This window comes from Anopheles moucheti, chromosome 2 (assembly GCF_943734755.1).
Source record: "Anopheles moucheti chromosome 2, idAnoMoucSN_F20_07, whole genome shotgun sequence".
In the NCBI taxonomy this organism is placed as follows: Eukaryota; Metazoa; Arthropoda; class Insecta; order Diptera; family Culicidae; genus Anopheles; species Anopheles moucheti.
Genome location: NC_069140.1, coordinates 19,866,552 through 19,894,396, shown reverse-complemented (window position 1 = coordinate 19,894,396; position 27,845 = coordinate 19,866,552). Strand labels below are relative to the sequence as shown.

At 41.8% G+C, this 27,845-nt stretch overlaps 1 protein-coding gene across 4 annotated transcripts in view; it reads right to left on the bottom strand.

Annotated features, from left to right (window-relative positions):
- Window positions 1-343: 343 nt before the first annotated feature.
- The window catches only part of LOC128297848 (peripheral plasma membrane protein CASK), a 217,489-nt gene continuing 189,987 nt past the window's right edge, over window positions 344-27,845 (bottom strand). For 2 of the 4 annotated variants that reach the window (XM_053033554.1, XM_053033556.1), the window contains 10 exons: window positions 7,762-7,953; window positions 7,414-7,647; window positions 6,948-6,977; window positions 6,511-6,618; window positions 6,301-6,439; window positions 5,060-5,113; window positions 2,791-2,913; window positions 2,552-2,674; window positions 2,100-2,383; window positions 344-1,824 (listed from right to left, as the gene is read on the bottom strand). In XM_053033554.1, coding sequence (XP_052889514.1) covers window positions 1,645-1,824; window positions 2,100-2,383; window positions 2,552-2,674; window positions 2,791-2,913; window positions 5,060-5,113; window positions 6,301-6,439; window positions 6,511-6,618; window positions 6,948-6,977; window positions 7,414-7,647; window positions 7,762-7,953 — 1,467 coding nt within the window. In that variant the 3' untranslated portion in view covers window positions 344-1,644. The remainder of the gene's footprint in view (window positions 1,825-2,099; window positions 2,384-2,551; window positions 2,675-2,790; window positions 2,914-5,059; window positions 5,114-6,300; window positions 6,440-6,510; window positions 6,619-6,947; window positions 6,978-7,413; window positions 7,648-7,761; window positions 7,954-27,845) is intronic. The other 2 variants (XM_053033555.1, XM_053033557.1) reach the window with 1 other exon arrangement.

The following is a 27,845-nucleotide window of genomic DNA, read 5'->3' as shown; positions in this document are numbered from 1 at the left end:
TCATTTTCCATTTAGGCAAAGTACCAACAGATTGATGCCACCTGGATGCGCAGCCGTAGCTGCATCCTGTGTTTGTTTGCCTCACATGAGCCATGCCACCATCTAACTGGTGTGTATGGTCTCACATTATGCTTTTTTTTTTCGCTGCTCGTCCACTACAACTACTACTCCAGCTGATTTGAAATAACATTTAACCCCCCGGGGTTTTGTTCAAAACCCCTTTTAGTTCAACCCGCCCCATTCTAAGCCTATATAGCCACCCTTTTTTTCTGCTAGCCGTAACTGGTTGTGTTCTCCATCGCTTTCTCCGAATATGCTTCAAATTACTAGAAAACAAAACACACGAAAACACATCGTTAAACGTTTTTTTTTTCTACACCCAATTCAAACGTAATAAGTTCTCTCGCCTATATATGTATGTGTGCTTTTTACTCGCTCTTCAATGTTTGTTTGTCCTTTTTTTACTGCTTCTTCCGTTTTATTTACCCTCACCATTCGATTTTGTTTCTACTGTCGTTTGGTTTGTTTTGTTTACTTTCTTTGAATTGCAAATACTCTTGAGTTTTAATTTCATTCGTTCATTATTATTAGCGTTATTATAATAATTATTATGAATTATGTTAACATTTGTTTTTCTTTTTTCATTTTCAGTTTTATTTTGGTTAAGATTAAATCTAACTAATATTTCCACCGCTTGTTTGTTTCGCGTTCCAGTAATCGTTTGAATTTATTTGTTGTTGTTTTTTCTGTTAGTTTTTTTTTGTTTTGTTTGCTTTTCACGTTTTCTTTTGCATCTTGGGTTTGGTTTACCTTTTACCTCTTTTTGCGTTAGTTCTTTTAAAAAGAGTTGTTTTTTAGTTCTGTTGTGTCTGTGTATCTGTGTGTGTCGTATGTGTATGTTTGTGTCGTTAATTATTATCTTTATAATTATACTCCTTTGCAAGTTTTGTGGTTGTGTGAATGTTTGCGTTTTCTATCACTTCGTTTTATCTTTTTTTTTTGGTTTTCTTTTTTTATTTTACTTTTGCCTTTCTGTGTAATACACCGACTTCGCAGGTAAAACGTGTTTCACAACATATTCATAATGGGTTATGTAAGTGGTACAAAACGAACCACTCAAACAAGCTGCTTAAATATTTACCTAGGAGGTGAAAAATTTCATTTTCAAACCAAATTACTACGTGATGTAAACGGAATTAAAACATAACACTTACATTGAGCAAAAATAGAACTCCAATTCACTACCGTGGGTAATTACGATATAAAAATTGTTAATCATTGTCCATCGGGGGGAACAAAATCTTTGGAATAACATATTTTGCAGCGAATGGATGGTTGAACGTAAAACAGCGAAAAATCAACTTTGTACATCCACCGGTTTGCTTAAACAGAAAACCCATTGCACCCATGCCAATTTGATTTGATTCGATACTAAACGCTAAGAACCGCATGCACAAAATTAACCATTAGCCCGACTCTGTGTTTCGGTGTACGTACTACTTGTCACTGTGCAGTGGTTTGTTGTTGCGCATTTACTTCCGTGAGGTACCCAGCCAGCCCCCTTCACTTAAGATCCAGCTCGCAATCGCATTCACAATCGCACTCATCCTCCAAACAAGCGGGACATTCTAGCTCACTATCTTGTCAGTACAGCCAGGACACCGGGACCCACTGGGCGGTCGAATGCACCTTGTCGATAGCGTTCTCCAGCGTTGCTATCGTCTCACCGATGTCGTTGTTGACGATGGTCAGATCGAAGAAATGACCGTACGCCTGGCGCAGCATATCGGACTCTTTGGCGAGACGCTCGAGACTACCGTCGTACTGTGGGACGGGTGCGGTGGAATAAGACGGGTGATAATTGAAGGTACATTATAAATCTCGCGTCAACTCGAACTGTCGAAGCAGTAGAGCTTCATTCGCATTAAAAATTGTCTGCTGCCGCCAGCAGACTGAGCAAAGTTTTGGCAACAACGCAAAAAAAAAATACATCTTCCCAAAAAACGGCATCTTCAGCTGAAGTATGCCGATTTCGTTGAGGGTCTCATTGCTACATACTAAAAACGAGTATCATGTACCAGAAAATGGTGTCTACTTACGTCGGCGATGTTTTGCAGCAGTGGCGCTGCTATGAACACAACGTACGGCGTAAATTCGGCTGTTCGAAGTATTTTTAAGGCCTGTGGTTCCACGTCCAGTATTGCCATCTTGCCGTCCGCGTGGATGCGTCGTATCGTCTCCAGCTTCGTACCGTACATCGCATCCTCGTGCGTACCGTACTCGAGGTACTCGTTGGCCGAAATATCCGCCATCATCTCATCGTGTGATATGAAGTAGTAGCTTCGCCCATTCTCCTCATCCGGTCGTGGTGGTCTGGTGGTATCTGTACAATGTGAATTGTGCCCCGGGTAACGCGAACCGGACAGTAAAATGGAAACGTTTAGTCAAGACAACGGAATGGACTACGCTGCTGGCAGCGAGATGGAGTATTTTTTGCATGCACACTTGAACATCGACTCAATTACGGTTCTTGCGACCGAGACGGACTTACGTGGTATTGGATAAGCGTATTTATCCGGATATTTTGCGATGAGCGTATTTTTGATATGACGTCGTCCTACGCCGTGCGCTCCGAGCAACACTAGGGTGCGTCTTTGGAAGGCTGGATCGCCAACTGGGAAGTACACACGGAATACAAAAAAAAAACAACAACACATGAACCAAATTGCGCATATTAACGAGTGGTTCCACGATGGACACCCAGGCGTGCGGAATGGTACGTCTACTTACTCGGTACTTTGACCACCTCCTCGTACGTCACCAGATCCAGCTGATCGAAGACCGCATTGTGTTTCGCCAAATATTTATCCCGACACTGTTTCTTTTTACGACTAAATATTGAGCAATTAACTACTTTGATAGCCGCGCGGTAACCGTACGGCACATCGTACGAAGGACGAAGACGGAATACAAGAGGAAATCAAAATGCTTGATTAGATATTTGATGCTACCAATTTGCATAGATTACGTTTTGATTAAAGCGAAAGATTGCTGTTTTTTTATAAATATATATATAGAGATACTATACTGGGACAAGGGCAAAAAGTGCCAAAATTGGATATTCTTTTTTTTAAGGGTGAAGTGTGTTGAAGTTGGAAGTAAACCCAAAATGGTGAGTGTTAGTAACGCGCATAGTTGAGTGCTTAGTGAATGTGTGCTTGGGAGCATTATCTACTGAAAATATAAAACAAATCATTTACTATTCAAAATTTGCCAAATAGCTTTCACTGCAGTTTTGGTCTATCACATGACCAAAAAAAGAAGAATTTACAAGTAAGTTTCTAGCGTTTTACATAGGTCAACGCTTTCTTATGAGGCCTATTGATTAGCTCGACATCTGTTAATTATATTACATTATTATATTTGATTATTAACAAAGAAAAAATCTTTACTAAGACGAATATCTTATCGGAGGTCGATTTAAAGCTGCAGGAAATAACAAGTTTAGTTAGCAAACTCAATCGACATCAAATATTCAATCACGTGAAGCTTTGACGGATCTACCTCCGAAAAACGGTCAAAATGTAACTGTACAAGAGTTAGTATGTAATTTTTAAAAATCTTAATGATCGGAAATTGTTGTAGCTTTGGTTAAAAACTACTTAGTGAATTGTGAACGCTCTAACCGAATCGTAATGAAAAATACGCTAGAAACTTACTTCTACATCCAATGCTTAACGAAGAGCAGGAAATGTGCTCCGATTACAAATGAAGATATATTTTAACCAATAATTTTAATGCAGCTAATAACTACAGAACTATACAATTTAAAGGCCAGCTACTACCGCTATAAAATCTTATTCAAGCAAAGCGAAACGGAGATGGAGCAAAACAGAACACCTAGAATTGCTAAAAGCATTTGTATTAGCCCCTGATTGATTTTAATGAAGCAAGAAATTCGTGAGTGAAAATTGTGATTCAACATGCTTTTCTTTGCCCCGTTTGCTACGGACGGACGTCCATCGGAACAATGCAGCAAATGGCCTATAGTTTGTACTGCTGCATAAGAGTCTCCCGCATCAAATCTAGTTTGAACAGGACTCTTAGCGAAACGCTGGAACGTGCTGGTAGGTGAATCCACCACTTGCGAGTATGCTTCTTCTTTTGGGTCGCTTTCTACTTCTTGCCTCCCGGAACGGATTATACGATCGATGAAAGAACGTAGCTGCCCTATTGTCACGTTTCGACCAGAATAAAATGGCGCGCCCAAGACGGTCCACTACACTTAAGTGCTGCAGCTTTGAATAATGATTATGAGGCTTGCTTTTACCCCCGCCTCCCAACTCGTGCGGGTGAATCCTGCTGACCATCAGCTCGAATGCCACTACTCACAAAAGCACAATAAATATCGTGCGCCAAAATGCAATCAACAATCGTACAAAGGCAAGGGAGGGAATATATTCGATTTCGAGCAACGGTCGTTTATCACTTTGTGTTACAATGAATGGCGTTCTGTGTACGCGAGGGACAAGAAACAATTACTCAACGGAATGAATCGGCTCTGTTTTTGAAATCTATGCAATTTGAACAAGTCTTACTCTTAGTCAAATTTTAGTTAAAACTAGTATTTTGTAACATATCATAATTATGTAATTATTAACAAAAATCGAATATACAAAATTCAAATACAAGCTATAATTTCTACACAAACACAAAGCAGATAAAATTGAAAAAGTGTCATGCTAAAACAAAAACTACTTTTAATTGTGGTTTGTGAAAAGGTAAGATTCAAAACAAGCCATCAAACATGATTTGCTACAGAACGTGTACCAGCAATCATTGCAAATACTAAAACAATTAGCAAACAGCATATAATAGCACGCGAAATCACAATCAAATGGATAAAAAACTGAAACAAATGCAAAAAAGGTATGGTAGATGTAAATAGCATTGTCGATTTCAACCGGTTACACGACCGGCGAACACGAACGAAAGTTTGCAACGAAAGTAATCATAATGGTGTTTTGCAGATACTTTTTTGCAAAGACAGTTCCTGTACCTGTGGGTCCTTCACATCCTTCGGCCTGTGCTGAACAACCGGGCCCTGCCTCTCCTGTTGCACCAAAGACGCAGTCGATGAAAGTGATTTTCAGAAACAATTTAAATCACGCGTTATCGATCGTGTACATTATTGCGATTGCGGGTTGTTTTGTTTAATTATAATTTAATTTTAAATATAAAACACGCAATGTTGTGAGCGGTACGGAAGCCCACAGCGGTAAGTACGTGTTGATCGTGGATACGCGATATTCGAAACAAAAGGGTTTGGAACGAACGACAACAAGTTTAAAGCTTAGATACTGGAAAAAGACTATTAGGAGAGCGAGATAATGTACAGATTCAGGAACAAAGACGAGTTTTGTAACGGTTACAGTATGAAGAATTTTGTACAGTGTACAGCATAAGTAGAATATGATAAGCATGAAAACAAACCAGTACGCTAGACAAGAATAACGAATTAAGAAAGGATGGAAGGTAGAGAAATAACGATTTTTGTCATGAAAAAACGATACGATTACAGAAGATGAGAGAAAAAGAGACGGTCAGTAACATTAATGCAATATATACGATAGAAAAAATCTAACAGTAATGATTAGTTGACTGGCAAAACCATAAAAGAGTTACTTATGGGATTTTCCACATGGAAAGAGCAAGAAAATAAAAATCGATCACAAGAGGATAATCATTCTCACATTGATTCGGGATTGGTATAAAATGGAAGCGTTTACACATAGAAACAAAAAAAAATCAGGAAAGAGGCACATCGACAATACACACGCATACACACAAGGAAATGAAACAGCATTAACGTTTGTATAGAACACATTGAGCCAGTAACGATGGGTCGAGACATGAGGAATGACTACTATCGTAGTGATGGTGAGTGAGCTTTGTGGGCGTACTACAAGAATCGGCTGTATTCTGTGGTTAATGGGTAGTGTGTGTTGGAGATATGGTAGTGAGATTAGTTTTATGCTGTACTTTTACAAACATTTTCTTTATTACAGACGTTTGCCAATACGCTGACCGGTTATAATTTGCTTACGGTAAGCATATTTCACCCAAGCAATAAAGTTAAATTTTAATCACAACCCCTCGGTTGCTTCGGGTGATATTGCGTAAACAAATTATAGTGTCACTGTTGGCAAGCACTAACCGGTGTGATTGGCCCGTTATTTAAAAGCCAATATCCCGGTGCTTGGTGCAAGACCGGGTGAGCCAAACGGCTCAGAAGCTTACCTTGTTCTTTGTGGGATTTGTCCGCCGATTGGCAGGCGATGCGCCATTCCTGAAGCTCTGGTGAGGGTATCAATCCGGCTGAACCTCCCGCAGCGTCATGCCTGGCCTGCCACCAATGATGATCGTCTTTGCTAATAATCTGCAATACAGCCGAGCGGGCCAAGCCGGGGTAAGTTTCAACCCGTACAGATTGGTGCGGAGATTACTAACCTGTAGAATATCACCGACACGGAAAGCAATCCCTGCCTGCGCACAAGGTATCAGCTCGTCGTCCAGCGGGTCATAGTCGAACTGTGCTCGTACGAAAATCTGATCAACCAGGAATTGGGTAGAGCGAAAAGTTTGTTTGTAATGATTTGAATAATTAGCTAATAGGTGATATCTGACGATACAAGTAGTACGCAGATGAGCGAAAACATGAATCACACATTGAAAAAATAATGAAAATTTACAAACAAACCAAGGAATTGTTCCCATGAGATGGAAGCAATGATGGAAATGAAATTAGTAACTCATAAACACAAAAACCAACCAGCAAACGTAAACGGAAATCGAAAACAAACGAGCAAACGCAATAGCCATGAGCATGATGTGTGTTTGTGTAATGCGACGAACGATGACGTATCGTACCGACGGAAAATACTTACTAAAACCGGTGCTGGTCTTATCCTGAATAGCTGCTCGCCCGTTGCGTTCGTATTTCCAGGCATTGAAGGAAGAAAATACGATAGGCAAAAATCAAATTCATGCGTAATGGGAATGGAAGGATAAAAACCGGAGACAAAAATTGGATTTCCACATGAAACATATGTTTCAATATGCTTAAAATAAACGACGAACGATGGAGAGAGTCTTTGGGTACCGGTTCGCTATAGGATTTAAATCGGTCGGGTGCTAATAAAAGCTCTATTTTGGGTGTTTTGAAGAACCCGTCATCGTATCGAAATTGGCTAGCAAGGCGTCAAAGACCTTCCGCAAAATGGTTCATTACATCTTTGCTTTGTAACAGATGGGATGTAAGATGTTTTTGTTCTCCTTCTCTCACTATCTCTCTTTCGCTCTCTCTCTCTCTCTTTGGTGGGCCCAAGACTACACACCAACGGTGTCACTTACCTCAACCGGCGGTGGGGCACTTCTATATGAAGGAACTATTTTAAAAGTAACAGAACCGCGCGCGTCCCGCAGCAATCGCTGTAATTGACTGACTGTTTGATGCTGCACTGGCTGGCCGTTGATTTCCCGTATCTCGTCGCCCACGTGCAGCGTGGCCTGCCGGTGAATCATGCCACCGTGCATGATCCGGGCCACGATGCACCGGCCGTCTTCGGTCATCTTCAGCGTAATACCCTGCGCGAGTGAAACAAACACACACGGTGAATCGAGTGAACCCGCCCAGGGCTACGTTTGTCCCGATCGATGGATTCGGGTGATTGGGGTTCGCGCCCCTTCCTTTTGCCTTACCATCGGTTCGTCGGTGTTCTTCTGGAACTGTACCAGCCGGACGCGCGTAACGTGCTGCAGTTCTCCGGCGTCACCGTTGTCGATTTCATCGTTGCCGCCGTTCAGGTAGGGCGCGATCGGTGGTGGCGTTACACGAAGCGCTTCTTCGCCGTATACTTCCCTAGCTACCACGTCATGCGTGTGTAATAGAGCCTGCGAAAACGAGAACCAGAGAACAGAAATGCCCGACGGTTATCGATATATCAGTGGCGGAATGTGATTATGTTGCACCGGCTAGGGAAATTGATAATGCACTAATGGAGTACTTGACCGACAAATGGCAATCGGCAGCCACTCGCGTTTGCGAACACACCGGAAGCGAACGCGCTGCTGCTAAACGCAAATTAAGGTTAACTTTTGTTGACGTTGATATGGGTTTGGTGGTGGAATTGAAATGCTAGTGCCCTACACCATGCAGTCAAAGTGGAACAAATGTCACAATGTCTGTCAATAAAGGCACCCCACTCAGTGCCTGTCGGTTACATAATTGCATCGTGTACGAAACCATCCACCAAACTTTGCAGTGCACTTGTACAAGTCAGAGTGGTTGCTTCTGCTGAGACAAGCACTAGCACAAACGAAACGAATAATAGAATTCTGCAACAATCCACTCCACTGCTTCTGCACTGCTTGCAGCGGGACGATAGTTACGAGGCAATTCACAACGCGCCAATGCAGTACCGGAACGATTCGGTATGCCAGTGGTCGGTTGCAGATGTTTGCCAAACCTGCAACAAATCCCGAAGCTATCGGTATGGGAAAAATACGTTTCAAATCGAACTCAAATTCTTTCACCTAAATAAGCATTAATGTTCGAACTTATTCGAACGAAATAACAAAAATAAAAACCCGAGCAAAGTTTTCCAAACAAAAGAAGCTCTAGCCCACAAACGAGCTGTGACTGATAAGATAGTGAAAGATGATCGGAAACGGCAACGTAAAAGAACGGCACATAAATTCAGCTACTACGACCCGGTACAAAATTGCAAACCGATAGTACCGGTAAAATCAAGTTGCCAAGGGTACAACCGTCGCTTGACTGAATAATCTTGGTTTTCATCAGCATCGGATCGGAACCGTTCATGTTCGAAACCTCCGATTGCGAAAGCGACAAGCGCACAAAGTCAATTATACGCCTTCGAAAGCATTGAGGTCAGGATATTCGATTGATTGAATAACTGGGGGCCCCGTGATGGTGAATAATGCTGATTGTGGTAGGGGGAATGGGGCAACGCTGTGTGAACGATGAAAAATGGTTCCAACGCGATCATTTTCCTTCTTTTGTTTTTTTTTTCTATTGCTTCGCAAAAGATTTTCCACGCAAGAGAAACTTTTCCCGAACGTATCTCTCTGGAGACATGAATTATGAGTCATTACTTTATGGATATGGTTAATCTTGATAGGGTACTTTATGCAATTCACACTATTAGCATAGCACCAATGCTGCCATTCAGCGGTAGCATACTACAAGGATGCGCTTGGGCTTCATTATGTTCAATTTCGAGTGTCTGCTCCTTCTGTCGCAATTTAAACATCCTCCATCCGTACCGTCATGTCGACTTTCATGGTACGAGGCGTGCACTCATCTTGTAATTTGCCCCTCATCTTAACAACTCCCGGGGTGTGTCGTAGTGGGTAGTAAAAATTTGCATTTCAATGGAACTGCCTCTTGCGTTCTTACCGCGTTTTAACACACGCTGCACACTATCGCACGAGTTAAGATACATTATATCGTCAGCATAAATCTAGACTTAAGGCTGCTGCTGCGTTTGTAAGAAAACCCGGATCGGCCTTGGATCGCCACTCCTTACCGAATCGATATTCTGAGCTTGATTTCTCTTCCGTTTCTCGAATGGCACGTTTAACTATTGCCAGCAAATACAGCATTTTGCGTGTGTGGGTGTGACGTTAGGTCGATGTGTACTTAGCAATGGTGAACGATTGGCTTCGCCTGTGCGCGTTGTGTCAGTAAATAGTTTCGGATCATGTGGTTCCGGCAGCAGATGATGACAATCCAATAGGAAATGGATGCTCCCGCTTGTTTGATTCTAGCTCGTCCAGCACACTGTCGGAACCAGTGGTGTGAGAGTATGCTACAAACGGAACGGCAAAGTAAACGACGTCTTGAATTTTACATCATTACATGGCACACGGAAATCGAACTTCATGCTAACTTTGCATACGTACGCACTGCCGCACAAGACCGTGCAAAGTGTGGAACATTTTGGACCACAGGGCCCTCCAAACCATCTGGTTAACGTATCGTTTTTCGAAATGATTTACGATACCATAGTTACACACTGCAGGTCGGTAGGATGAACGCTGTTTGGTGGTGCTGTATTGTCGCACTACCATAAATTTTCAACAAATGCCAACAGTGGTTGTGCAGCTGGAACGAAACACTTTTTTGTGTGCGGTGTCGCACGCTCAAGCTGTTGCTATTCTTAACCACATGCGCCAGAAGTACCTTCCGCTGGTGGTTAGTATTGTTTTGCCTTTTACGTTGCCTTTCACTCACTCACTCACAGCCGCGTTGTAACGCATTTAAGTGATCCAACCTTTGACTGCAAAAAAACGACACGAAGCACATAAAAACTCTAGCCCACAGGAGCAGATACAAAAAAACTGAGAATAAAATGTTGGACAGCTTAAAAATTTAAGGCCACCCTCCGAAACAATGCTTGATTGAAAAAGTTTACTTTTTTTGGGGGCAACCGTCACCATGTTGTTACATGCGATTGTGGCATTTTTTTTGGAGGTACGTTTGACATTTTTTACGTAACTTTCGGTCGACTGTTAGCAAAATGTGTTGTGGTAATATTTAACAATGATTTTTTTTTTACAAAGTACCATGCGTCTCCATTCTTCGTGTTCAATGCAATCAATGTGAAGCACCAGGCGTCTCCATCAGTTTTTGATAAAACAATCTAAATAATGCAAATATTTCGCTAAAAGCTTTTAACGATTAAAAGGTTCTAAAAAATTCACAAACACTATGTTTTCCCTCAACAGGATGCGTGAAGGGATGATAAATCGTATGCTTTCTGACTGCTCCTAAATGAGGTATCGGAACGTATGCCGTACGCTCTGTTTGTGTGCACGGTTTACATCGCTCATTCTCATACACAGCAAACCAAAAACATAAACATTTAATAAAACATAACTTTCAATGCCAAAATGTATCTCATTGTAAAACTTCCATAAAATGGATAAAAGCTTTCCTTGTGATGTGATCTCTCTTTTCGTATTGTTGTTTGAAAATGCAATCACGAATAAATTTCAACCGCAAGGATGGGAGCTGAAGAGCGTCAGAAAATAAGTGCAAGCGGTAAGGAATGAAGGAACTGTGGGCCAATAAAAATGCAACCGTGCCGAAAATTCTGATTTGCATTTCACGAGGCACGGGCAGTGCCATAAAATTCCCTTTTCCTTATTTGGTATGCGTATTTGTTTTCCGTTTTGTTTGGTTACTGAACTCTACAATAGATGAAAGAACGTAATCAAACAAATGGGGAAAAAGCCCATAACGCTGGGACCTTTGAGATTCCAACCACATTTTCCCTTAATTTACTAGGTTGATCGCAAACAACTGAACGCAAAAAAAAACCATACGAACACAAAAATGATTATAAACTGCCGGGTTGCGAAAGAGTTATTGCGCTCATTATCATGATGAAAGATAATGCGGTTGGTCATCTGCAGTATAAATGGTTACAAACGAAAAGGGAAAAAAAACAAACAAACGTGTCCGTCCTTTTATTCTTCAGAGACATCATCATTTTCCGCCGTTCATTTGTCAACAAAAAAACAAAAGTGTGAAAGGATTTTGGCGCTTTGCCGATTGTAATAGAAAGATGCTAAATATTTTCACACACCTTAAAGCGAAAGGGCGTGTGCATGCAAAGCCATTAGCTCACTTTATTTCGCACCGTTTGGTGCCGGGGTCTCGTGCATTTAGCTTTGCCGCGACGCGGATTTTCCAAAAGTCGCTTTATTATTGTTTTTTCTACACAGCAACGGCGGCGAATACGGCAGACACGACGGACCGCTCTCAGTCTGGGATGCAAAACTCGTTCTGTTTGTTGGATGTTTGTTTTGTAGCACTGTTTTCATAGCACCACAGAGCTGGGCTGCGCCTGAGGAAAACACGAAAAGCTCATCACCGTAATGATCCATTAAGTGCCAGACTGGACTGTCAAAGGGATCAAAGTTGCAGCTTGGTTGTGCCAGTGAAGAAGAAAAGGCTAACACTCGGACACCAACACGGCAAAGCGAGCTTTAATTTGTTTCTAACAGTGTTTCTATCGTTGAGGCTTTTTAACATTTTTTTTATACAACAAAGGCAAATCACAAAAATGATGATCTAAAATTGAGCGATAATTATATCAAGCACTAATTTAATCCCCTAATCCACAACGGTCCGCTAATCCAAGTAAAGGGAAAGCACATTAATTGGAACAGAAAACTTCAACGAGAGCAAAAAAAAAAATCATTTAGTAGCATGTTATCTTCACTTCGGTTAAAGTGGACCGGGAAAACTTACGAACTAACAAGGAAAGTTTTTGTTTTTCAACGTGGCTTCGCGCACGAAAGCTTTGCTCAAATTCCGTCGGATATAGCTTCCGGTTTATGCTGCTCTGGCTTTACCCCGGCCAAATGCCGCGTTCGGCTGCACATGAAACGCTCGACGGCAGTCAAGTCCGGGGATGCGAAGCGGACGATAATGAGTAAAATTAATCAAAGAAACTGCTAACGACTGCGCACGGGGGCAACACTTTGCCGGCAGTGAAGGTTGGTCTTGTTACATTGAGACGGCAACCTTTCGGGCAGCATTGGTGTCGCCATTTTGTTTCTTGCCCGAAAACTCTTCTTGCCGAAAGGGGAAGGAAAGTTTGCTGCTGCCCAACCACTCTGAGACTGAAAGGTAAACTTGTTCCTGGATCGCCTCGTTCACAACGGCTGTTAGCGGTCGATTAGTGCAGCGATCCAGGACACGGGCGCAACATTGCCCAATGGTTGTAAATAATAAATGTTCACCAAGAAAGTACGAGACATGGACGACGTGGTGCAGCAGGCACGTGTGTGCAGTATACCGGTAAGATCGGAAAATCCATAAGTACTTTCTGTATTAAGAATGCAGGATAAAAAGCATTGTAAAGTGGTAGCTTTTAACGAAATAATGTTCAGGGAGGAAATAAAGAATTCTCTCCTATACACTACACTATTTCTTAAAAATGTAATGTAGAGGAAGTAAATAATCTAAAAGATAATAAATTTTCAACTTAAGCTACACCGTTTAACCCAACGGTTCACCATGGACACTCGGCAAATAATTTACCGCTCGGACAAAGCAAACATTAAGTCCACCTAAGAAAATGCCTCTCGAACAAACGGACTGCAGTTGAACGTTCCGTTCGCAAGCGATTCAACCAATGGAAGGTTGTAACGTGCACAGAAAAGTGTGAGTTAAAGTAGCGATAAATTTTCTAAACGTATGGTCTGCATCCACGTCCGGGCGTTGACCAGTTAAGCAAATTGAGAATGTTGAAACGTTCTTTTGGTCTGTTTTTTTGTGTTGCACGCCTCCACTCCCCCGCATACAGTTGGTAAATATTTTCACACTCCACAGCAACATCAAAGCACGGCCCATGGAAAAGCCTAGCTGTGTTTACACGTGCCATGTTTAATGTTTTATGATGATGGCCATGCCTTACGGCTGGAATTTATTTAGCGAAATTGCAATCCGTGGTTGCAATGACATGGATTTTAATATTCCGAAAGGATCTGTTGAAAAAAAAAACGCACACACACATTGGCTTGAGAGTGATAGGTTTTGAGTTTGTACTTCATTAATATGAAATGGATCTCGCTGCACGAAAAAAAATGTGGTCGATCAGATCCGATGGAAAGTTCAACCGATAAAAGAGATCAAAGGCACAAGAGCATGAACTAGAGTACAGATGTTTCATGATACTTTATGGTAACTCATCTTGATAAAGAACTGTAGCGAAAGCAAAGGTTCTCTGAGTTTTAACATTTTACAATCATTCACGTATTTCGTTTTTGTGCCGGAAATAGTTTTGGATATAAAAGGATCAATTAACTGATTACAATTTGTAATTAATTAAACTACCTTTTGGGCTACGCTTTTCATGTAAAACTCCTACTTGCAAAGCTAAATTTAGGTTACTCTTCCCAGTAGATATAAATAGAAAGTACAATACCACAATGGTTCCCACAATCGAATATCCATTTGCGGAAATAATTCCCACAGCTGAGTTACATGTGTGCCCAAAAGCGTTATGACATAATTCTACTAGCATTCCATATTTCTCCAGCACCAGACCGAATCATATCGACTGTCTCGATCATTCAAACATTGTGAGGCTTTGTTCGTTTTCCGTGCACTAAGCTGCGAGACAAGAAAAACAATGATCTGTGAGCCATCCAACATCATACATACGCAACAAGCAGCCAGGATACCGCTGGGATTACCGGTTCACGTACGAACATGTCAAATGTGAAGGCTTAATTTAGCAATACCAAAGGATAGATGGCTCAACCCAGAAGCTTGGAGAAAGGACCAGAAAAAGGGGAACGAAATCGAATAAAGAACCATTTTGACAGAACGAGCAACCCATTTGGGTGAAAGTTATTGCTAAATTATGAGATAATTTTTGCAATCTGAAAGTGAAACACGGCATTTAAAACAAGTGTTTTTTCGTCCACTATCGAAAGTAAACATACAGATGCGGTGATAAAAGAGCAAACGAAGTGAGAAAGTTGAACAGCCAGCGGAAACATTAATTAACGACGAACCGGTCAACCCTCCTTGATCCATTTTTAAGCGTATACATGTTGTTAATGTTTGAGTTTTGCATTTCATTGATCCGAGGGAAGCGGGAAGTACAAGCGCAAATGAAATACGTAAACGGTACGGATGCAGTCTCGAGTTGATTAAAATTGGATGAACGTGGGACAAATTATAACTCTCACCAAGCGATCTATAATCCAGTACCCTTTACTGAATTTTATTTCACTCATTTCATGCACATTGGTCCAATTTCTACTTTGTTCATTTCATCGCAGCGAGTGCGTATTTGGAGTGTGCTACTACACTTGAAAGCATGAACTGATCGACGGCTTACGCTCATGCACGCAATCAACATTGATAATCTTAAATAATTCGTCCGAAGGGCAGGTACATAAAATTATGAAATATGAAAATTCAGCACAGATATAAAACGGTAAGCGTATCAACCGGTGCCGGCTGTGGTATAAAGTTATCATTTTCATAGTGGTTTATCGTTTATTTAGGCAAACGCAAACGTAAACCAACATTACCCCATGCCAGGCGTGCTGGCATTCGCGACACGGTAGATGATACGGAGAGACACATTCCGGGAAGGATTTTCTAAACTGTCCAAAAAGCAAAATGTATGCAAACATTATGCTCGCTCCTGGTGGGAATTCTCATCATAAAAACTCCAGATCTAGGGTGGTGAAAAATTTACACACAGCCACACAAACACACACACACACTCGAGCGTACGTTGCCTGCTGGGTTGATTACCACCCAGCCAAGCATTGGATGTAAAAAGGATCAAGCGCACCCACTTGGATGGGCGCTATATGCTTCATACATCATTCGTTTATAGTCCCTGTACGCATATAAATAGAGATTAGGCTGTTGTAACTGTCGAAACTTTCACCAACTCGAATCAATGGAAAGTTTTCCCACATGTCATCACGAAACTTTTCGCTTTCCGCAAGTCAGGCACGTGTGTGTGTGTGTGTGTGCATGTGTATGCCAGTGTGCGCAAGGAAGGAAGAAATATGTTTATAGAAAATCCTTCTATAATGCTCTTGAACACCTCAGTGCATAATCGGACATTTTTTTTTGTTATCGAAGCAAAAGCACCAAGACGAGCGGACTTTTATACACATCTTCACGAGCAGCTGCACTCACAACAAGCGCTCTCACATCGTGCCACCTGCTGGATGCGGAAAGCAGGCTAAACATTTTACACACTTTTGTGGAAAACATTTTCATTTGCGGGTGATAATTATGATGCCGTTACAAAAGCAAGACGTTCAAGTAAAAGACTGCGCGACTGGCATGAAACTTTTCACCGCACGTGGCAAAGGACACGCTTCACAGTATGGCGGCAGCAGAAGGGTCATAAAAGCGTAAAAAAGTTGGTTCCTCTTTGAAGATAAGCTATTACTGCGTCTTTAGTTGTGACAAAAAAGAAGGTTATTACGGTGTCCTATCAGATATGCTGTGATGAATCACGCCGCACCACGCCGATTCAAAGCGTAACCAATGGGTCCGTCTAGTTTTTCATTTGCAAAACGTGTTGCAAATGATGCGCTAGCGAAGGGACTGTGTGTGTGTGAGTGCCTACCGTGATAATTTCCTCTATGAATATTTATGAGCATCGTTTAAGCCTACGCCAGCATATGACAAAGATTAGTAACTGTTTTTTCCTGCTTTCAAATAAGCCACGTGATGGGTTTGAAGTTAATTGTTCTAAAACTGAGGCACCAAAGTTGAACTTGGAATGGTCTATAAATCTACTACCCTGGAGACTATAATGAAGACTTTACAGGAAAATAACATTATATTAAATATACTTCTTAAACTGAAATGGTTTTTATCTACCATTTGAAATTTGAAAAATGAAAGGAAGCGTGTTAGTCATTTTGGGCATTTCGCTCAGAATGCTTTTTTTTTGGAGTTGGAGAACTGCTTCGAAATTTATCATCATTTATATCTTGCCATCTGGTTTATCTCAAGCGACGTATCTGCTTTATGCATATCGTTTCAGTACCAAGAACGTGCGAACATGAAACCAACCATTGTTATATCTTTATAATAGATTTGGAATAAAATTGGGCAGGATTCCATTAATAGATCTATTTACTGTTTGTAGAGTTGCTTTACGAATGCAATCTGATCTCGTACAATAGTCTTTAAAACAATAGTTCATGATATGTTTAAAACCTTGTTGAGCACAAACTCATATTGAGTACAGTTTGATAAACAATGCTTAAAAGTTGTACTTTCGTGCATGTTTTACGTATCGCTCCCAGGAGATGCAAAGGATGATTGTACTTTTTGCTCGATCAACACAATAGGCTTGCGAAAATGTACATTCACTTCATGCGGGTACCGGTTTGATGAAAATATATACGCCATTTCACACAGGGACCAACCACTCGCCAACCACAGTAATGTGCACGGCGCCAGTAGCTAGGATATGTTCCAAATCCATCCAATTAAACTGAACCTGCTTTGTTGCCAGGGGATTTTTGTTCGCCACTCTTTTTGAAAGAATGAAACAAAAAAAAAACGACAAAACCACTAGCAAACGGAATCCACTGAAAAACGCATTTGCGGAAACATAAAAATGGCACAAAGTTCCGTCGAAATCACGAGTACGGGACGATTGTGGACGGGAAAAGTTCCCCTGAATCGTACGTGAATGGAAAGTGTCCCTTACAAAACGTACACAAAACGAAGATCACTCCCAACCAGAAGGTGAAACCAAATTTGCTTACTTTGTTAAGTTTGATTGAAAATCCAAATATCATAATTCATGAAGTTGTTTCATTTGCCGCCTGCACGTCTTCGCGATGTAATCCGTTAGTAAGCACCACGCACCCTACCGCATCCAGTATCCACGGGCAGGATGGTAAGGGGTGGTCGAATTAAAAACTTCTACACAAAAACACTCCGCCATGCCATCTCCCGCCGCACGAAAACTCGCTCAGTCGACACAAACTTATGTGCTCACAGCCATTTAGAAGAAGCACTCATATTAATATTTACAGACACATCTCACATTGCCTCCCAGCAATTGTGGTGAATGCACATTGTGGCGTGTTAAGCTTATTATGCAAACGCTACACTGCAACACACAGCGATGAAAACATTTGCCTGTAAAACCACTGCAACAACTGCAAACTATCACCACTAATGGTCAACAACTAAAGCACCGTAAACGCACGCAGCCAAACTTAGAAAAAAAACCACGATTGTGGTAAAAGCGCGAACTCTGGTACGGAATGAGCAAGGATACGTTTCACCTGCGAGCACGGTCGTCAAACTGAACGACGATTGATAAGAAACATTTTAGCAGGGCCTGTAAACATTTTCCCCGATACCAACATGGGGAGGAACTCACCGAACTCATCCGAAAGTAGCTCACGATTAGGGGAGTTCTCGAAAGCTTCTTATTCGGTTCTCACCCGGTTTTTCCAAAGCTTTCCATCAAAGAAAAAATGATGCCAAAGGTTTTGTATAAGGTTGTAATTTTATGGTAAAGTTCAAACTAAAATTAGCCATTTATGCTCAGAAAAGCTTAGAGTAAGCTTGGTACAGCAGGAAAATTCAATTTTCTCGCCCAAGTCCTTGATGAGGAAAACTGCTATAAAAAGCTTCAGATTATAACATTTTCTCTTTCTAGAGGAAAAGCTTTTATAATGGGCAGGAACTCTCATCAGGATGCTAGCTTTTATAGCTTTTTATAGCTCGTGAAAGCTACCGCACGATTCAATATGTTGAATTGAATGCGTACGTTACGTTCGACTGTTATACAGGACGTAGTATAACAGTGGAAACGTGAGTTGAATTTTCTATTTTGAAAAGTTGTTGAGCTGTCTTTAAATGGATACGTGGTTTTATCTTCTCGTGTATTTTTTTCACAACGCACTGTAACTAATTTACTTGTTTAAACTTATCCCAACTAATTATATAAAATTAAATAGTTTGATAAAATTAAGCTCCAGAAATATAATTTGCAATGTTAGCTGTTTGCTAATATTTCATCAAAATATTTTACGTTCATATCCATGATTGCATTTACAACACGAAAACGTGCGCCATTCTAATTGATTGTTCGCAATGAAATTTTGAACCATAAAAGCAAATACTTTACAACATAGCACACACATCCGCCAAAAAAAGGCCAATTTACACGGCTAAAAAGCACTTGTACACCCAGATACATTCGAAGAACACAAAGAGAGTCTATTTTGGTCCACGGCATAAACGATAGACCTTGATTATGGACGGTATTGCAATGAAATATCCACGCCTAAGCAATTCCAAACCTACTACTTTACGACGGGACCCAACGGTGTGAATGCAGTAAAGTGCACAAAGCCAAACAGTACGCTCGGTGATTTGATGTGGTACTCTCACTAGGCCGTCGTGAGCATACCGTGACTCCCGGTGGCCAGTGTGCCACAAAGAGACGAGCATGGTGCCCGCACGGTGGCTTATTATTGCATTTACGAAGGTTGTAAACATGGTGGATGTTTAAAATAACGAACAAAACAAAAAAAGGACACAAACGAGCGAAACCTGTGGAGCGTTGGGTGGTGTAGGACGATGAACACCGGTACCGATCGTAAAATGAATGGTTGAATTGATGTAAGGATACGGTAGATTAAATAATCAACTTTACGCCATTTCGATGAGCGTTGTCGAGCTGTAAGGCCGAATAAGACGGTGTACCAGTGGAGGAAGATGTTGCGAACGCGCGCTGAATGGAACAGTGTCAAAGACACAGTCTTACAGTTAACATTTGAATCGAACGCCAAATATTAGACTGCACGACCGCGTCCCTGCCAGAGTTAATCGATTGCAATGAAGTTGGGATAAGCATAGCGTACGGATGAACTTTGATTGAACCTCAAGTAATCAAAAAAAGATAGATTGGAAATCAACTAGCGAGAAAATGGAGGCCAATTTAGATGAAGGTTTGATAAAACAAGATAAGCAACAAAAATTCTTTACTTAATTATAACATATATTTTGCCCAAATACCTGCCTTTCAGGCAAATCAATTGTTGTAGTTGTAGTTGTTGTAATCAAACTTTCTTATACTTGATTAGTTTTATAAAAAAAAACATACAATTAAATTTAAGGGAAATTCTAGCTAGGCAGATAAGAGAGATAACAGGTGGGCTGATAATTGTTTGGCCTTTGACAGTAAAACACTTTTTTTTGGCCAAATTTTTTTTTTGTATTCAACATACGTCCCTTCAAGGGTGATTCACCAATTCTAGCGGTCTTTCAATTTCTCGATACCATTTTTATAGTAATATTTGCACCTTGCCTCAAAAAACGTCTTTATTTCGGCGATCACCTCTTTATCCGACGAAAATTTCTTCTCAGAGGACATCCTTTTGGGATTTGAGAAATGGAGTTAGTCACTGGGAGCCAGATCTACGAAATACGGTGGGTGGCGAAGCATTTTGTGGCCTAATTCATGATTTTTTGCCATTGTTTTCACTGATTTGTGGCACGGTGCGTTGTCTTGACGAAACAAAACTTTTTTTTTCTTCAAATGCGGCCGTTTTTTGGCGATTTCGTCCTTTAATCGCTCCAAAAATTTGATGTAATAGTCGCTGTTAATGGGTTTTTCTTTCTCAAGATAATCGATGAAGATTATTCCTTGCGAATCCCAAAAAAATTGACGCCATAACCTTGCCAGCTGATTGTTGCGTTTTCCTCCGCTTTGGATCAAGTTCATCGCGTCGGATGACTGTCTATTGGACTTTAGAGTGAAGTGGAAAAGCCAAGACTCATCCATGGTTACATATTGACGCAAAAACTCGGATTTATTTCGCTTAAACAGCTCCAAACACTGCTCCGAATCATCAAATTGTTGTTCTTTTTATTCAAATGTGAGCTCACGCGGCAGCCATTTTGCACAGAGCTTTCATATATCCAAATACTTGTGAATGCTATGTCCAACACGTTCTTTAGACATCTTTAGGGTGTCAGCTATCTCGATCAGCTTCACATTTCGGATGCTTTTAATAATTTTGTGGATTTTTAATGTTTTTGTCTGTAACCACCTTTTTCGACCGCCTACTGTGTTCATCGTCCTTAGGGCTCATTTTACCACTTTTAAATTTAGCATACCAATATCTGATGGTTGATTTTGGTAGAGCAGAGTCCGAAGACTCTTCATCAAGCCAATTTTTGGCTTTAACTATATGTTTCCCCTTCAAAAACTAATATTGTATCATCACGCGAAATTCCTTCTTATCCATGATTACTCAAAGCACAAAAGTTGCATCACACAAAATGCTCTAGCTCATTAGTTTGTGGCCCGAGTGCTGTCAATTTTGGACAGAATTCGTTTGAAGGTTGTTACAAACGAAATATTATATGGATAAAAATCTTCTAGCGCGATAAATGTGTTAGGCCAAACAATTATCAGCCCACCTGTTACATATCTGACGGTCAGCAAAAGAATAACATCCACCAGCCTTCAAATTTAAAAGATATTCTAAACCGCAAAACGCTATTTATGTTATTAGACTAATTAAATTTGTTTAATATTTTAAGTTGTTTAAAACTTATTTTTATCGGTTTTTAAAATCTATTTTATTAACCAAAACCAGGCTTGGAAAATAACCAAACTACACCATGGAGAATCAAATGAGTGATCTTGGAGATCATATACATAATTTCCCTAAAAACATCATTAAGCTGCCAGCAGCAACATTGCTCGTTACGTTTAAGTGGTAGTGATGAATTATTCAGCGCAAAAGGTAATCCAACGTACATCAATGATCGCACCATGCAAACGATTGCAGGCTTAGCGTATGTCTCAAGGTCGAGAACGTTCGTTGCAGTTACAATACTGTCAGGATCTTAGCACTTTACCGCACAAACTAACACTGCTCGGAGAGCAAAACAAACAAGCACAATCTTACCAAATTTCAGCTCCATCTTTCTCCTCATGTTCGGGTTTTAGCATAATGTGCAAAACAAAAAAACACACTGTTGCTCAGGGTGGGCTAACAGCGGCACTAATATCGTTAAACCGTGGAGAACGCTGCATGGGATTGATTAATGGAGAACGATGCGAAGTACTTCCGCGCGCCACATAGCCAACGTGCCAGCGCAAAAAGGACACCATAAATCATTCGACCGTTTCCGCAACCGCCACGATAAGCATTGACGCCCGCGTTCCGTCCGTGCTGCCAGCAAACCACATGGTTAAGAGCGCTTTCCTCGAGATGTGCCGTCACGCGCTCCAGAGTGCGTTTAAAAGGGAAAACCATCGCACGTAGAACAATGGCAAATGAATAAATTATTACAAATCAAATGCAGCAATTTTCTGGGAGAGTTTGGTTGCTGTAGTGTTTGACAGACAATCAATGGTACCGCATTTGCATATGCAACCTTTGGCGCCAATAGTCCTGGGAGCGATTGGAAGCTCGCTGGAAGGTGTTTCCCTCGTACAACGGTCCTCGAACAAAAGGCTCATTCAATTAGCACCAATTTATCGTACCATTAGATGTGTGAATGTGAGATAAGCGCAGTTCCATCATGTTATGCTCATAGCATAATTTGACAACCATCAATAACATCTCATTCGATCGTGAATGTTTTTTTTTCTTTATTCTCTAAACAGTAGCGAAGTAGCGACAACAAGGAAAAATCAATCAACAACACACAGAATGTAGCAGCGCTACCGTTGTTCAACGCGATACGGTTCGATGGGTATTCGTGTTTTTTTGCAGCCACCCGTTTTTTTTCACGATGTGTCTCATTCGAATCAACACACAAAATCGTCCACCATGATCCACTTTTGACGTGGTTCGTGTGGTACGACGTTTGCATTGGTGGAAAATCCACTTAACACGCAGCCCAACAAACCGAGTGCTTATGCATTCATCTTCTTGACTTTAACGCAATGAAGGGGATGCCACCGCCAAAAAAAAATATCGTCCAAAGTTGATTTGCATGTGACGAAGCAAAAAAAAAAAAAATAGTACCGAACTGCACGGCAAATCACCAAACGAGAATGTGAGTATGTATCGTTCCAATTGAGCGCTTCCTTCACTATTGGCAGCTGGGAAAACGGCAACGGCAGCAAGAGATCGATCCCACCTTGCGACCCGGGTTGCGGTGAGACGAAATCATTAGCATTTCGGATCGCCGGCAACTTTTCGACTTCGCTTTTATTCTTTGGAACCGCGTATATGTGTGTGTGTGTGTCCTTTTTTTTTTTTTTGTTTTCACTTTTCAAACAGACGATCGTTTTCGTGGCATGCAAAAGGTCCCAATGGAGCAGAGGGAGAGCGCAACAAAAAATAAACATGGTGCTGGGAAAAATCAATCATTCGCACCATCGGCTCGTAGCTTTACACGGGAGCATCTTTCGCTTCTCTGCTTCCATTGTGCGAGAGCGTGTAGAGCCGAATTGACCGTCAATGCATGGGCACCGCCGAAACGGCAGAACGGAAATTTACATTTTCCACCCGGCACTTTGATCCTTCTTCGGGCTGGCAAACATGTAAAATCCATTTAGATTATAAATTTTTCACACTCCCCTGTGTGAGCGGAAACCGAATGCGTCCAAAGTGTTTGCTGGTGCAATATTTTATTTTATATTACACACAAAATGATCATATTTATTTTCATGTTTTTTAAGTTCATTTCAGTTTGCACTAACTGCTTGAAAAAAAAAACATCTCTTTGAGTTATGTAGCTATCATTTTTCGCGAAAGAAATTAATAATTTCTTATGAAGTTAAGGGGGAATAAATAGCAGCTGAGCTAGCTGGAAGATCACTCGTTACTGAACGGCGGATGTCACGTCCCCTCCAATCTCTCCTACAACCCACGTCACAATCGCTGACAAGTGAAATACGTCCAAATGCATTTCGGCGCAACCGGAAATGGTGAGCGAAATGGACGAAAAACGAATGCTTTCCTCAAACCCATCGCTGTACGATGCTAGTAAAGAGTGCATCGCACACGGTGATGCTTTCAATAAAAGCTCCCATATCTCCCCCTCCGTATCATACCCCACCCAGGACGCCCTTTCGTTCCAGGTGGTGTGCGCGCATCATTAACCCGCCCCCGTAGGCAGCTATCATCGTGCGGGAATAACGAAACGGTTTGATTGAGTTCTCGCCGTCCGGTGTCGATGGTGCAGCGCTGCCAGTTTGGCAGAATTAAGCCCTTGCCCGGGCTGGAGCCAAGCAAACGTCAGTGTATCCGTCAGCGAATTTTACCGTTTACTGACACGGAACGGAGTTGGCATCGCACCGGTGAACGGATGTGGATGCCGTGAATGTGCGTATGCGCCCGCTCAATTTGACCGGATTGTTACGAAGCAGCAAACAGACAGGTTAGAAGGTTGCATTCCCCCAGTTGGGAGAAGTTGGGAAAGTCCCGTGGAAAGGGGTGCGCTGTAGAACATGTCCCTACAAATGTGCAACCGTGTAAGCGCTTGTGTTTCTGCGAAGCGTAAGTCAATCAGTGGGTTTTTGAAACGCCAAAACATGAAAGGTAGGTGGATTGGTAGCAGTAGCACGATTTGTGACAAGCAGCGTTACGATCAGCCCCTTTGCGAACGTACCAGAGCTAGTTGGTAGTTTTAATTAATTGCAACAATTGATAAGATGACTACCGATGACACAACATTGGAATCATTGGAACCCGCACCCGTGGTTTTGCGAGTGTCGTGTTGCAAGAGCGTGGGCAAGATTGAGTGTAGCGTTACTAGCATTAATTTCCCCGGGGATCCATTTATGCTTAGATGAATTAATGCGCACACGGGGAGCTTTGATGTGCCGGACGAGGGACGCAGGGTGGCCTGTGTGGCCTGGTGGTAAGGCGACCTGAACGGCTGGTGGCACGAAAGTAATTTATTTTGCAACCGCAAAGCACCACTTCGGTGAGCATTCGGTACACATCAGCAGCGAATTCAATCAACCTCGGAGAATATTGGGTGTATATAGCAGGTCAACAGGATACGCGCTATCACATGCAACCGTGAATCATCCCACTTTAAAAGGATGGGTACATTGTGGAACGCACCGTTGTACATTATTCCAAAAGTGCTAGGACTTTCCGTCCTAAAGAGTACCTTCTTAAATCAAGCCTGGGGGGGAAAAACTTCGCTGTGGGTAAAGCTGGCAGACCGTTCGCATTCCTTTATTGAATCATAAAGCAGTACCCACACGATAGCAACAACCACCGCCATTAGTTTTCGTTTCAGGTGGTGCCCCGCAAAAGGTTCTTGGCCAAAAACAAAAGAAAAAAAAACGGAAGAAAATGCCCCATAATTGACAGGTCCGCAAATCGTCAGTCATACACCGTTGGCAGTAGGTAGTAGGGAAATTGCAAACGTAATCCTTATCCATCATTGTTACGGGATTTATTCGATTTTTTTCTCTCCTTTTTTTTTGTTCGGCTCCAGCGTGCTTAAGTACCATTGTGCCCGCGTGGAAGCAGCAACAGGCTTTATCGTAAACGATGTGTTAATTTTATGTTCCATAATCCACCCATAAAACAAATGCGGAGGTTTTGTGTGTTTTTTTTCCCGTAAAACTGTGTAAAAATGACTGTACAGCGGTAAAGTTTTTTGGTAATTTCCGGTCATCCAGGGTTTCGCTATATTCTTGATGAAAGTGATTGAGAATCTTGACCCAGGCAGGAGTTGCCCCTGAAGAGGATGTGGTTTCGGGAGGTTTTTGGAACAGGAATTCGTACGGACGGTAAACACTACACGGGAGAAAGAGAGCAAATCGTTCGTTTATTAAATAATAAATCAGCTACCCGCCGCTTTCGGCTTCCAGCCGAACCTTCCCAACTTCAGCTGCTGCCTCTCAGTGTGCTGTATGCCTGTGTTTACGCCCATGGGACGGTTTGCTTTTCCCCGGAGCTATGATTTTTCATTACTGGAAGCTGTTTTCATCCCGTTATGGCCTAGACCAGCACCGGATAAAGCGAAAAACCCCCCTCTCGAAAAGCACGAAAGCACACGCCGATCCCCCGAGGGGAATAAACTTATCGACCAGAACAAACGTTACGCTGCTCTCTCGCAGGTCCGCTACCTCAATCTTCCAATCCAAACGGCGGGGGGGACGCTTAGTCATTGCTCAGATTGTGCGACCATTGGGTAATCACTACCAACGTTTTAGCTCATCGACGAATTAGTGAGGCGAGATCGCATTTTATAGGATTAGAAATTTTCACCGAATGCCTACCATGTTGGCCGAAATGGTGTCATACCGCTAGCTGATGTTGCTCTCTTCTTATGGTGGAACTGGCAGGGACCGCGCGCACCATACCATACGATTAATTTGATAACTTTGCAACTGTGTTTCTGCGTTGGTTGCCGTTTGGGGGCGCCGCACCACTCCCCACGGGCTGATCCCATTACGCTAATGATGGTGTTAATAATTTCCTATAAACGCAACCAGTATCTCTGTCGCTTGTTGTTGCGCTTTTAATTCGACATTGTGATTCGTGTGATTTGTTACCGATTTTCACATAAATTAACCAAACATCGTTTTCTGCTAAAAACACTGTGTATCTGCCGGGGTCCTGGGTTGGTGGGGATCCCCCGGATGCGGAAGTTAAGCTTATCATCCTTTTGTGATGCTCCAAAAGTGAGCAACAAACGGACGGAATAGAATGAGAACACAAAAGTTTTTTAATCAAACCGCTCCTTGCGGCTCCCAAGTGACACAAATTTAAAACGTGACATTCCGGGTGTGATACAAAACGGGGCCAAGTCCTTGGAGAAAATGGATACGCGAAAGCAAATGATGCCGAATTCTTAAGCTGGTTTTTCGAATTTGTTTTTTTTTTGTGTGCTGTTTTTTGTTGTTTTGTTTTGGTTTCTTTTTCTCTTTTGAGGTGCAATGATTTTAAACCACCGCGGTAAGGCGACAGTCAGGCGTCACCGAAAGGCGGTACCGGGAAATGGAAAATAAAATATAAAATTCACGTTTTCCCAATTGCGTGACTTCGTGCTGTCGGCATTAATAGTTTGGTGATGATGAAGGCACCGAATCCGAGAGCCAAAACCGTTGTGCAGGAGATTATTTTAAAACTAAGTAATATTTACTTTGCACTCCGGACCATCCGGAGATTAAAGTGGTGTTTTATAGGCTGTCCGTTCTAGAGGCGCTAGGAACATGCGGCATCCTTCTTAGTGACCCACTTGGCTATGGAGCAAATCGTTTTTTCAATAAACAAATATTCCATCGCATAATCCGGGCGAGCAGAAAACGGTGCAGTGCATTTAGTGCGTTCCTTTTGTATGTGAATTTATGGTAAATTCATTATCAGGTTTTTGACGGTCGGAAAATTGTGTGCCAAATAAAAAACCATTATCAACAAATACCGTTCCATTCCAGGCATCAGGGCGGCATCAGGCCAACCATTCTCAGGTGGTTTGTAAAATAAAATCGAACCTACATACGGCCCGAAAGCACATTCAAGTACGATCCAGGTGAGCACATTGTTCGACACGCACAGTGTTTTTTACACGCCGAACTTTTTCCTTTTGCTGAAAATAACCCCAATCTAACGCGAATGGTGCGAACTTCATTGAAGCTTGCCATGTTTTTCTTTTTTCATGGCCAGTATTATAAAGAGTTGTGCAAAAAACGCAAACGGTAAAAGCAAAATGTCCACGCATTTTACGACGACGACGACGACGATGAGTGAATTCCGGGGTGTGCGTGTACTCACCGACAGATAAATAAATTCATGAATGGGTGTGCAAAAAGCATTACAGATGCACAATATTTTTTGATAAGATTTACGTTTATGAGTGTTTTGGGGGAGGGCAAAAGCGAAGAGTGCATGCACGGAACCGAGTGACCGACGAGTGGGAAAATAAAACCCCCCTTCACCCCCCAAAAGCATTGGATTTCGGGGTCTCTCACATGGGCGGGTGGGTACACATTTAACATTCATCCCTCTTTCTGGATGGCTCTGTGCGGACCCATTAAATGGTAACCAAATTGTTACAACGTATATAGTATGCAGAAGAAAAAAAAACAACCGAAAATGAATGTGTATTTCATACTGGGGAAATAATTTTTTTTGGCGTACGAAAAGACCCGCTACACGTCGTACTTTTCCGCGTGTCGATATGACTAACGGTGCTCGCGAGAAGCACTTCAATAAATTATTATGAAAAATATAAAACCGCGTAATCGCCAGATTTGGGATCGTTTGAGCCCATTATAAGCATGCATGCAGGG